A 12,968-nucleotide genomic window follows, 5' to 3' on the forward strand; every position below is an offset into this window, starting at 1 on the left:
TTTTATTATAACAATGTACCGGATTAAGGATTTCACCACTAAAGATTATGCTCTCTGTGTGGTATATTTATTTAGTTTTTTAGCCTACCTTGCACCGACAGCTCTTTAGGCCTTATATTGATAATTACAGTGGAAATCTATAAAACAAAAATTCAACACTCTAAATTAACTTCAAACGTGTTTGCTGCGACATTAAAAAAAAAAACTGAGGGAAAGTGTTTTACCACACTACAAAACTGTTCATAAGCCAATAATTCAATTATTTTTGAGCCACTGAGAATAAAGGCAAAACTACTAAATTAGTTTGTTGTACAAACTATGGACATAACTGTAGTCCAACAGTCCTATAGTCCAAGAAACAGAAGTATTTTTGGCAAATTGAAATTACTAAAAGAAAATAAATTCCAGTTTTGCAGGGGAATGCATCAATGAAAAAAAAAAAAGATTTTGAAAAATGCTTTGTGTTACTCTCCATTTGCTTTATCAATACATTTAAGGGAGAAAGAAAATACAACAGTTGCCTTTAAAACAGAATAAAGCACCATGAAGTGTTTTTTGTACCAAATAGAGTAGAGAGAAATAGAGTATGAGAAATGACCAAAAGGGACACTGGACATTATTAAATATCAGTTTTTGTAACAGGAGTAAAGCATCACACACGGCAATTTCCATTTCAAGGTTTTACTGATTTGACAAAATATTAAAAACGGATTATATCATTTCACAGCTTTAAATACAAGAAGCATATTTATTAATGATAATATAAAACAAGTAGTGAAACATTGTCAAAGTCATTAGCCTACATGACATTCCTCAATACACTGACAAGAAACAGCGATACCAGTTACTATTTGTAGCAAGTTCTCAATATAGTAGGAGAGGCGAGAGACTGAAGAAACAAAAGAAACTCAACAGTAAGTTTGGTCACTTTCCAGAAAGAGAGAACAGATTAGTGAAGAAGAGTCATAAAAGAGAGACAGAAAAGAAGAGACATATTAAAATTGGCACATTCATAGTATGTCAGGGTGTGCAGTAGTTAATAGAGTTGCTACACCAAACGAGAAGAGGGTACGGTTTGGAGTGTAGCAGGTTAGAGACAGGAACCATGCAGTGAGTTCAGCCTGCTGTTGTCATGAGTGGTTACAACCACACTAAATATGGCTGCCAGGTGACACATCCAACTGGTTTTTGTATTTTTTTTTTCCCCTCTACCGATCACTGTTTTGTTTTGTTTTTTTGGCAAGGTGAACGAGGCTCCTGGCTCCAATCAAAGTCAGCTTCCTCCAGAATAATTGCACGCTGTCACCTGCTACAGCTGCTTCTCATGTTGCTGTTCTGGTTGAAAGCAAGCTAACACAGCCATCGCATCCTACCTGAAGTCAAAATGTGTGTTCTCTATCCCAGACCAGCAGCCACTCTCTGTCCTGTAACAGTACTGAAGGCATAATACAGGAGAAGGGGAGACAGAGCGTACTTTGACATTCAGGCACTCTTGAGCAGCCACCCTGCAACACTGTAAAAGATCGGAGGTCACATGGAGTGCGTTCATGCGGCATCGAACCAGGCGTCACCACACCAGATGCACACAAACACACATGCTCACATGTGCAAGCAACGGAGCACCTTTAAATGCTAGCGTACACACACACACACACGAGCCCTCACACAAACAGACGCACACACACACACACACACACAACTCACTTCTCAATAGGATTTTTAAAAAAATGAAAGAAACCTATTTCAGTCCCAAATGGTCCTTCTCTGCCTTCCTCTCCCATGGAGCAGGTCAGTGGTCTTTCTCTGAGCTAACATTACTAATGTTAAAATAACTCTGGAGTTAAAGTAGCTTCATATCAGTAGCGTTTCTGTGGCACTGCAGTGGTACACGGATGCTTCAAACTGCTTTGTCCAGTCGCTGCTGCAGTCCTGCCACGAGAGAGAGGAGGGGAAGGGGTTAAAACACAGGTTTGATCCCCTCGTTGGTTACAGCTCCCCCCATTCAGGTAAGTGCAAAAATCCTCGTCATCTTCAACAACAACAACATTCTTGTAATTTCCTTCATCTTCGTCAGTGCCTGTGCTAATGCTGCCCAACATTTGAAGCATTGGCATCGTAGACAGATCCAAGATCAGTATTCAGCAGGAGAATACATTCTGCTCCCAATCAGCGGCAGGTGTTCAGAGCAGTCATAAGGGCTTGTCAATCACAGTCACACCTGAAGTAACAGAAATAAAATAAGTTAAGTTCAAACAACTATATCCTCGTTTTCTTATACAACAGGCTTCCCTTTTTGGTAAAGCTTATAGTGATGGCCTGGATCAGGTGACTGAATCCTCCTTTAGTTACACTGCAATAGCTCTAAGCTGCTGGTGGTGGTGAGTGTTTCTTCTTCACTCTCTGTGCATTGAATCTTTAGTTATTATTAAGTGGTTCTCTTCCACAGTGTGTCTTTTGTCCCGTTTTCCTCTCCTCACCCCCCAACCAGTCACAGCAGATGGCTGCCCCTCTGTGAGCCTGGTTCTGCCAGAGGTTTCCTTCCTGTTAAAAGGGAGTTTTTTCTTCCCACTATTGCTAATTGCTTGTTCATAGAGGATTCATTTTATTGTTGCAATTTTCTCTATGTTATTGCAGGGCCTCTACCTTACAATATAAAGCGCCCCTTTGTAAATCATTCTGCACAGTATGGCTCAAGTAACCACAAGAAGTAACAAAAGCCAACTTCAAGCAAGCATTGAAAACTGTGTGGCTCCATATGTGGAGCGCTGACCTGCATAACTGCGACCTGTGCTCATGCAGGTCGGCAGTAGCGTCCACTTGTCAGTGATCGGATTGTAGAACTCCACCGAGGCCAAATTACAGCTTCCGTCATCTCCTCCCACCACGTAGAGTACATTATTTACAGCACACACGCCTGCACACACAAACGCACAACGATTAAAAGACATCTAAGACAAGAGCACCACACATCCGAGGCTGCTTGGTGAACACACGCCGTGTTGCTTACCTGCATTACGTCGACACATGTTCATGTCAGCTACTTGTCTCCAGCTGTTAGTGGCTGGATCATAAACTTCACAACTCTTCCTCACCAATGGACCATCGTGGCCCCCCACAGCATAAAGTAAGCCTTTTAATACACCCACACCTGAGGAAGGCATTGGACATGCACTTACTAGAGGTCGCGATCTACTCAGAGGAGCACACTGTGCAATGTTTTTCCATTTAGTTCTCTTTTATAAGTAAGCTTCAGTAAAGATTTGTACTGACAAACAGATCAGTTGTTTCATTTTGTATTTTAAACACAAATAACTTCAAAAGTTGACACACCTGCTCCACTGCGTCTTGTTCCCATCTCTGCTATATAGCTCCACGTGTTGCTTTTAGGGTTGTAAGCTTCTACCGTACTTAAACACTGCCTGGTGGCTCCATCATAACCTCCAACAGCATAAAGGATCCCTGAAAAACATGCAATCCATAATTTAGAACGAGGTGCAGGGGCGGATAAAAGACACAAGTGATGGAGGAACTATGATATTTTTAATCACACCGCTCTTGCCATAGTATATATCGTAGTACTGTAGTATTTTGTAATAGTGGTTTGTTTTTAAAAAGAAAAATATGAGCTCTACTGAAGCTGTTTTTCATGCAGGACTAGGTATTTGTGTTAGTTTGTTCACCTTCTATTTCTAAAAGCTGATTTTAGAGATAGTTTGGGAATCATATTCACCATTGACAACGCCGACTCCTACACTGCTGCGTCGGGTGCTCATGGGCGCCACATGGAACCACTCGTCTGTCTTAGCGTTATACGCCTCGACCGTAGACAGACCTGCAAACACGCAGAGCGTCAATCAAAAATACAGCAGTCAAACATTTTGAAAATTCTCTGCTGTCACATTTTTAAAGGACATTTGGCGTCACACGCTGAGGTCACGACCACACAAATTAAAAATCACAGCAGCAGACCTGTGCTGCCGTCAAAGCCTCCAACAGCATACAGGAGTCCGTTGAGCACAGAGGCCCCGAGCGTCGATCGACGGTCCTGCATGCTGCTCACGCTCGTCCAGCGGTCCATCATCGGGTCGTAACAGTCGACCGTCCGCACACGCAAAGAACCGTTGAAACCACCCACAGCATACACGCACCCAGCCACATACACCACACCTGACAGAGAACACAAAGTTTAAAACATCTTTCATTCTCCTGATCAGTGCTGACTGACATAAAACTTTATGTATTTTTTATTCTCACTTTTTCTTGGGAAAATCCTGGTAGGTGGATGAGAATCAAACTGCCTAATCCGAGGAGCCTTCAGGTGACATTCTTCAGCTCATTTATTATGATTACTGAGGGTTTCCTACCTGCTCGGCACCTCCTAGTTGGGAGTTCAGCCACTTGGTACCATCGCTGCTCCTCAAAGTCGTAACATTCAACACTTCGAATGGCCTTAGGAGCCTGACCGCCAACCACCACCATCACCTACGCACAACAGCGATGCCATTACAAGAAACACTGTGGATCACATGCTGTTTTGATGTGGATGTAAGTGTTCATGTGTTCATAGTGTGTTAATACCTTAGGACAGCAGGCTGGAGTCCTCATGCGTGTGCGGGCGGTCTTCATCAGAGCTCTCTGGTCGGCCGGCAGCAAGTGGTACTTCATGGCCTCAATCAGGTAGTCTTTACAGGCACTGCTGTTCTTAATCAGAGACTCCTCCTCCACCCGCTGACACAAGTGAACAGTGAGGGAGGAACCAATCAGCTTGCATGATTTACCGTTACAGTACATCGCAGTGAGTGTGATGTTTCTAAAGTCAGCATAAGAAAAACCCATAAAAAAAATGAATAAAAAAAAATCTTTGGCTTATAAAATATATAAGCCAAAGTGTGTTTATATCAAACTGAACACTGTCAGCAGACATTGTTAACTAAATTTTTTTTAATATTCAGGAAATGACTGGTATTTGTACAAAGGCATGATGTTTTTTCAGTAAAAAAAAATGCTAAAGGACTTCAGCCGCTGCCACTTTACTGTAAAAAAGATTCAGCCACAGCAAACACTGCACTCAGTTTTGCACCAAGAAATAATCAAATCCACTTCTTTAAAGCAACAGAAGTGACAAAGAAAAACAAACATTTATTTATATTTTTAATTTCATCACTTTCAATAAAAGTGCCCTTTTTGACAAGTGAAGCACACGTTCACTTTACATCAGATAGTTTTGTTTTTTTATAGATATCTTCAACACATCAGTGAAGTGTACACACAGAGACACACAGACACACAGCATCTTCCTGTCATAACCAACCTCATCAGCAAGATGACAGAATTAGAAAGCTTTCCTTTCTTGCGTGAGCTTGTTTGAACGTCCCAAAAATAATAAAACAGGGCATCGTTGAATGTTGAAGCACTGCTCTGCTGCACTGTTTGCACTCACAGGAGTCTAGTCTTTAAAAAGTATAAATTACATTATATTGTGTACATTGTCTACATTCAGAATTTACTGTGGCACCTTATTCCTGTCAGCCCCTCTTTCATCTTTTATTTCCCACATTTTTTACTCAATTCACTTTTAATCACCCTTTCCTGCCGTTTTTCTTTCTCTGACCTACATTTTCTCTTTAAGTGGTTCATGTTTTGTATATAGTGCTTTTCTACATCACTCAAAGTGATGGGGAAAAAAACATTAAGGAGGCTTTACACCAGCCCAGTTTCTTAAAAAAAATAAAATAAAAATAAAAGGACGACAAACAAAAGGTTACTGGCAGCTAATAGTGCATAAAACTTTAACTCTACTTCATTTAAGAACAGCATAAAAAATAGCAGCCAAACACACCTGCACCAGGTATTCTCTGGAGAGGAGTGGCAGGCGGACATGTTCCATCAGGTGAGCCAAATGCTCCTGGCGGACGTCTTTATCGTGGTTGACCCAAGATATGACGGCCTCAAAAACCTACACAACAGTGCACACAGGCACATGCACATCATTGTAAAGTTTTTACTTTACTTCTGCTATACGTGCAAAATGAGAACGACGAGAAAGCGTACCTTCTCCTCTGAGGGTATGGTGAGCTTGTCGCTGGCGATAAGGCTGGACACTTGCTCCATGCCCAAATTAAGAAACTCCTCACTCCCGACCACCTCTGTAAAATGTTGCTCTGCGGGCACAAACTGCAGATAAACACAGCTGCTTCTCTCCACAACTTCATTAATTACACCTGTTCTCATTCTGTCTCCCCAGATCCTCCCGGACACGTGGACTCGTTTAAATAAAGGAACAGGAAGTGCTGCCACACACATGCAGACTTTTGAACGCACAAACCTGCGAAGCTGTTAGCCTGCGTGAGAAGCTGGGAGCAGGCGTGTAGGTCAGCGAAGGCTCTTATTCCCAGGCAGTTGGACGGATGAAGCTGAGAGCTCAGGAACTCACAGCAAGCCTTTTTCACCTCGTTCAGCTGGAGCAGCCCCGCTGCAGGCAACAGCGCCTGAGAAACAAGAACACGAGGTTTGCACACAGGTTTCGGCTTTACTGCCACAGCGTACAGATCAGTACATTTAGAGCGGTGACAGGTTGGCCTGGTGTGCAGAAGAGCAATCTCTGACTCACTGACAGTTTACATTAACGAAACTGTTCCAGTCTTTTTCAACTTTTAGACCAAGAAAGAGGTGAAAACCTGAAAATAAACTCAGCTGAGCTTAGAGCACAGCTACCAATCAAAGTGATCACATGCTGTACGTGCATCTTTTATAGTGCCTTTATTTGCACTGTGGTGATCTGATCCTTCCCAAGTTTAAAAAAAATCTGTTCAAAGATGGAAACGGCTTTTCTGGTTTAATTTCGTGGGTTTTAAAGCAAGTAGAAATCTTCTAGAGAAAAAGCCTGATTAAATCACATTTCATCGTTTCATGAATTTCAGAAATATTTACGTCGGAAAAACTGTCTTAGTCATCCAAGTCAGTGTCATGGCAATCTTTTTTAAATGACACCAAATATTAAATACAGCCTTATTAAAATACAGATGCAAGTTTTAGATTTTTCCTGAAACCCAGGAGATTTTTCCAGTCACACTCACACCAATTTAGAATTACCAGTTAAGTTAGCCCCACTAACTGCATATCTTTGGACTGTGGGAGGAAGTTAAAGTATCAGGAGAGCACCCATGCAAACACTGAAGGCCCCAGACTGGATTAGAAGCCACGATCTTCTTGCTGTGAGGCAACAGTACTAACCGCTGCACTACCTTGTCTCTCTAGCTTCTGGCCCTGCGACAGGGCTCCAGACTCCAGACCTTAACCCGACCATAAGCCCTGATCATAATACACGACTTCCTACTGAGTTAAAAAATTTCAATCCACCAGCCCTTCGATTAGTAAAGACTGCTTGAGCCACAACACCAAAACACTGAGCCTACCAGTGTTAGCAATGTAAGATCAAACCACCAACCTTTCGATTAGTAGTCACCCTGCTTTACCTCCTGATCCACAGTCATCCCAAGATAAGAAAAGCTTAAGAAGCGTGAAGACATAATATGAAAAATATCATGTATATGACCTACTTAGAATCATCAGCTAACCTAACATATGAGTATTTGGACCATGGGAGGAAACCAGAGTTCCCACACAGAAAGCCCACAGCTGGCCAGCAGGTTAAAACCCAGAATAGTTTGTGGTACGCCCCCCTCCCCCCCCTTTCAAAAATGAAAAGATTTTATGTTTTTTTCTTACTTTTTCTTACTTTTACAAAAATCAAAAATTAGGCAGACCTGTTTGTTCAATTTGTTTATTTGAATGCCGGCAAGGGCAAAGATCTTACACCTTGTAGACAGACTGCTTCCTGAACTGCGTGGCATGATCAGGTATGAGGAAAAAAGCTGTTTATTTTTCAGACGGCGAGCAGTGGGGCTGGCCTGCTGAAAAGTTGGACGTTTTCACCGAGTTAATGTTTTCCAGCATGTTGAAGCACCCATAATATCCTGTTTCCTAATTTGCTCAGATCCTATACAGTTTTTCCTTACTAATAATATGTATATATTTAAGTTTTTCTTATATTCTTACATCTATATATGCTAGATTCTTTTTTTAAATATATTTTATACATTTAAATTTAGATTTGTCTCTTTACTAAATTATACAATCCGTTGGTGAGTAAAATGTACAGAAAATTCATTCTGATGTGCACTAGCTGGTGTATTTTCTGAATGACAATAAAGTGGCTATTCTAGTCTATTAAATCTTTAAAGACAATCCAATCAGGTCTAACTTACTGATCACCGACCAAAAGTTTGGATTTCAAAGTAACCATTTAACTCTTCACCTTAACCTGATAACCAAAGAGACCGTGTTTTTGTGTGAAGCTAGCAAAGCCTTTGATGTGAATGAGCTTTAATGCATCGAGAAAGCTTGAACTGAAATGTTATTTTTGCCTTACAGGTAAATCACATCCTGTGGAGTTTCCGAGGAGCAGTGTGACGCTGCAAATGCTGCAAACCTGCTCAGTGTGATTCCAGGCCGTAGTTATTGAGCTAATGCATGTGTGTGTTTACCTGCACATTATCCTCCGTGACCTGTATCTCCGCCGTGTAGATGTAGTCAATCAACAGGCCCAAAGTCCAGCCATCCATCTCCTTTATCCTCACTCGTTTTGCCCTACTTTCTGCCATCTCCCCTGTTAGTACATGTGCACACGTTAGCTTTTCAGCACCACAAAGGTAGCAACTGTGTCAGGCACTAAAAACAATGAAAGGAACCGAATAGATGAGAATGGAGGAGGGCCGTTACCTGTGAACATAGCGTGAAAGTAAGGGCTCCCAGCAGCCAGAACCACTCTGTGAGCAGCGATCTCGACATCCTCTGCCACAATGGTCACATCACACAACAGGCTCTGGCTACACACACAAGTAGGAAACAGAAACCGTTACAGTTTACAGAAAGGATTTGGTGAGGACGAGGCAACAAATAACTGAAGAGACAGTGTGGGACACCTGCGCAGCTCGTTCATGACTTTGAACGCCTTCCTCATGTGGCGAGGGTTCAGAGTGACGGGACCGTGCCTTTCCACTCCGTCCTCTTTGTCCAGAGAGTGTGGACAAAGTCTAGTGCACCTGAGAGGAACAGTACAGATACGTAAACAAGAAGCAAACACAACTTACAAAACGCGTAACTTGAGAGCTACTCGGGTCTCCTGGTGCACGGCAATCACAGTGAGGACATCTTTTTGTTTAGAATCACTTCTAAACACCATAGCTTTAACCAAAAGCACAATCAGACACTGCGTTTAACTTCTCATTAAGTTTTCCAAAGTGTCTTTGCAATCACTTTAAACCCCGACTCGGCTGGTTTATCTCCTAGAGAAGATAAATTACTGTTGATTTGGAAACTGACGGTGTAATATTTCCTGATTTCCTGACAAAAAACACACACACACTCAGAGGGCGCTGTATCAGGACAAGCTTGATTTTCACACGCGTAAAGAAGGCATCTTCCCAGGAGACCACAATTAAGATTAAACGCTCATTTGTAAACTGTTTAGCAGTCCAGTCAAAGCTGCAGTATCAGGTAGTGCTTTGTCTTGTTTAAAATCTTATCTAAAGACCTAAATTATTAGTTTATATCAACAAGGTGCAGACTCTCAGCTGTAGCATGTAAAAGCTGAACTGTTCTGCTATAAATTCTATTATCATTACTATTGTTGATATTATTAACTGTTGTTGTTGCACTAGCATTATTATTAGAATAGGGGATGCACTGCCTGAGACAATGCTGATACTTGTGTTTGAAAGAGCAGTTTAGCACATAGCCAATGTTGCCAAAGTTATACGTTTTACATGCAAATTCATATTGTTTTTGTTTATTGTTATAATTTGTAGTTACATAGAATGCAGTCAATCAGCATTTGTAGTGCAGCATTTGTATGATGCTGCACATCATTACTAAAACAATGCTATTACTGAGGATGCTAGGGATAAGGAGAGATGGAGGCGGGTGATCTGCTGAGGTGAGAAGAAGATGCTGCACATCTTAAAATACAAACACACCCTGCATAGGTTCTCCAGTCACTGACATAAGTAGTGAAACAATGTAACTAATAAAAGTGCTTTATTCAATATTAATAGCGAAAATGTTTGGAGAGAAATAAGAGTTACAATTTGGAAGAATAATGACTCCTGTGTGTAAGATGTTATTATACTGATGAATCAAGTAGCACTTTCAGGTGGCACCATAATCCAGCAGCTCTACTCAGGGGCCCTTCTCCTGAGGGTTTCATGATAAGTCTGAAGAGGTTGTGAGAGAGAACAGGAAAAGTCCTGCTACAGAGATTTCCATTCATGTTTGAGACTCTGGCGTATGTCGTAAAACATTGATTAGGCTTAACCTAAGATGGAACCTTCTGACTGCCCAAGGTGTTTGATAAGATCATGTGTGTACTTTAAACCTTCACTATTGACTATTCATTAAAAACAGATCGATCAAGTTGGCTGAACTGTGCTGGACTAGAAGTATATGATATATAATCCGTACAATTACTTTGTTATTCGCACCTCTGAGCGCGCACCTCTGCTCTCCCTCTCCTGAAATCAAACATTCAACATGTACATTTACATGCTGCTCCTCTGTTTTCTGTCACAAATACACCCACACACCCACACACGGCTGTGAAGCACACGTCCTCAGTGCCACGAACAGAAACAGAGGCGTTAGACCAACAAGCACAACGTTATGACACCACCACAGAGCCTGCAGCCTGCTCCTGCAGCCACAGTCCCCGGGTATCAGTCCTCCCCACCCGGTCAGTGAGCAGCCACACCGGCTGGCCGCTGTCTCTGTCAATGCGGCACCATCCGTCAAGCAGCCACTGGGAAACGTCAACACAGAGAGAGAGAGAGAGGGAGAGATTCAGCAGCTTTTTGCACTTACAGCGGATGACTGTCCATGATTCTGGTGTTTTTCAGAGGCTGAAAACTTGGCCCAGCGGCATGCACCATTCCATATCCACACAGTGTCGTCTTCGATGGGTCTAAATTCAGGCGTGAATCACGGCGATCATCTGTCCAGAGGCGGAGAGACGGGCTGACGACAGCCCCATTAAAGCTGCCTGTTCCATAGAAACACACAGCCCGACTGCTGCGGTGACACTCTCCACAGACACGTTGCGATTCAGTCCGGCTGTTGTACCCAGCGGACTGCTCCTTACGTGGGCCGAAAAACGCGCAGGAAAGGCGCACACCGCCGGGTCAGACGGGGGTTGTTTTTACTCAGCGTCCCCTCTCTTTTACTCCTGGGTGTTTATGGGTGCGAGAGGCGGACGGACAAGGATACCTGTTATTTTCCAATCGCTGATTAAAACGCACAAACAAGGACATGTCGGTAAAGACGGTCCTCTGAGCAGCCAAGGCGTCCGAGAAGAAAGCGCTGTCTCCCTCTAGCTGTGGGAGACTCACGAAACTGAACAAACACTCAGTTCAATTTGTTCATATAGAGACAGCTCATAACAAACACGATCAGACGACCTTACATTATAAAGTAAATCATTTACAGTATCACAAGGGGAAACTGTAAAGTGACACTGTAAAGACTTTAGACTTCATCATTTACTCCAGGTTTGGTCTTATTATGATGGACAATTTTGGCCCTATTTTTGTTGCATTACTTTTTATTTTTTATTCAATATAAAAATAAGAACACGAAACGTGTTTTTTGCTTCTCATCAAGCCCAAAGTTTTATATCTCTAAATCTGACTTTGTAAATCAGAAACTGCTTTATAATGTCACAGTTTTGACCTCGTACTCTAAATTTGATCCTGTTATAAATTTGACATGGATGACTGTTTATGATCTACGTTTGTATCATTTTCAGCTACAAACTCAAGGTGTTTGATTTACTTTCATAAACTATAACAAGTTATTTTGATATACTACCACGATTTTGATTAAAGGACTCAAACTTTTGATTTTTAAAGTCTAAGTTATACTTTATTAAATAAGGTCAATTTATAAACCAGTAAGTTGGAATTTTAAATTTTCGTGGCAGAATGTAGATACCATGAATTCAGATTTTAGATATCATATTACTGAGTGTTTGCCTCATGCTAAACCTGCCTTAGCATTTCTCTCTTTTGATTTTATTACTAAATTTGTAGTATTATATTAAGTAAGTCAGTTTTATTTATATGCACAGTTAAGACCACTGTGTTTTGTAGTGAAATAAATAAATAAACACATAAAATAATACTATACTATAATATCTAACAATAATTTTTCTTTGCACTACTTCAAAGCACTTTGCAATTTGTTCTCCAATGTATCTTTCTATTGCTTTTGTATATATTTCTCCTGTATGCTATTTATTCCTGCTGTCTACTATTTATATTTTATTCCAACACAGCTGATGTGGAGCACCCACGATTTCGTTGTACATGTACAATTACAATCAAGTTTTATTCTATTTTATTCTTTTCTATGTCTTTTAGCTTTATATCTTACACTACTGGCTTAAATTCTTGTTATTCTGTTCTTAGTAAGTCACAATTTTGACCCTATTTTTAATTTAACAAAATTTAAACATAGGATTACAAAACTTTTATTTATCATCAAGCACAAAGTTTTATTTTAGCATTTTACTTTGTATGTCAAAATTTGCTTCACTGGCATCATATTTCTCACTTATCGGTTTACTTTTATTTCATTATTTGGACACTTACTCAGAACCCGTATACAGCAGTACATGCCTGGGGCTATTGTCATGCTGCACAATGAGATCTGATTGAGACTGATTGCTTCATTATCTAATAATTCTTTGTGTATCTCGCAAACATGACCACAAATACTCATATATCTCATCCTTGTGACTAATATGTTCTGCTCTTCTCTCCCAAGTCATGTCTTTGGAAGTTGACATACATGAGCATTTATGTTTTTTTATTAGTCTTTCTGACAATTTAGATATCTGCCTGCATTAGATACACACT

The 12,968-nt window shown here is 41.0% G+C and overlaps 1 protein-coding gene across 1 annotated transcript; it reads right to left on the bottom strand.

The window, feature by feature from the left end:
- Nucleotides 1-710: 710 nt before the first annotated feature.
- Nucleotides 711-11,367, bottom strand: klhl2 (kelch-like family member 2). Its single transcript, XM_063476042.1, has 15 exons — nt 10,918-11,367; nt 8,985-9,104; nt 8,782-8,888; nt 8,547-8,668; nt 6,326-6,488; nt 6,052-6,161; nt 5,840-5,956; nt 4,579-4,728; nt 4,365-4,482; nt 3,970-4,167; nt 3,731-3,832; nt 3,331-3,459; nt 3,008-3,148; nt 2,771-2,914; nt 711-2,218 (listed from the first exon to the last, which is right to left on the bottom strand). The coding sequence occupies exons 1-15, from the start codon at nt 10,983-10,985 to the stop codon at nt 2,190-2,192; spliced, it is 1,818 nt and encodes a 605-aa protein (XP_063332112.1). The 5' UTR covers nt 10,986-11,367; the 3' UTR covers nt 711-2,189.
- Nucleotides 11,368-12,968: the final 1,601 nt, after the last annotated feature.

This window comes from Pelmatolapia mariae, linkage group LG6, assembly GCF_036321145.2.
Source record: "Pelmatolapia mariae isolate MD_Pm_ZW linkage group LG6, Pm_UMD_F_2, whole genome shotgun sequence".
Lineage (NCBI taxonomy): Eukaryota > Metazoa > Chordata > Actinopteri > Cichliformes > Cichlidae > Pelmatolapia > Pelmatolapia mariae.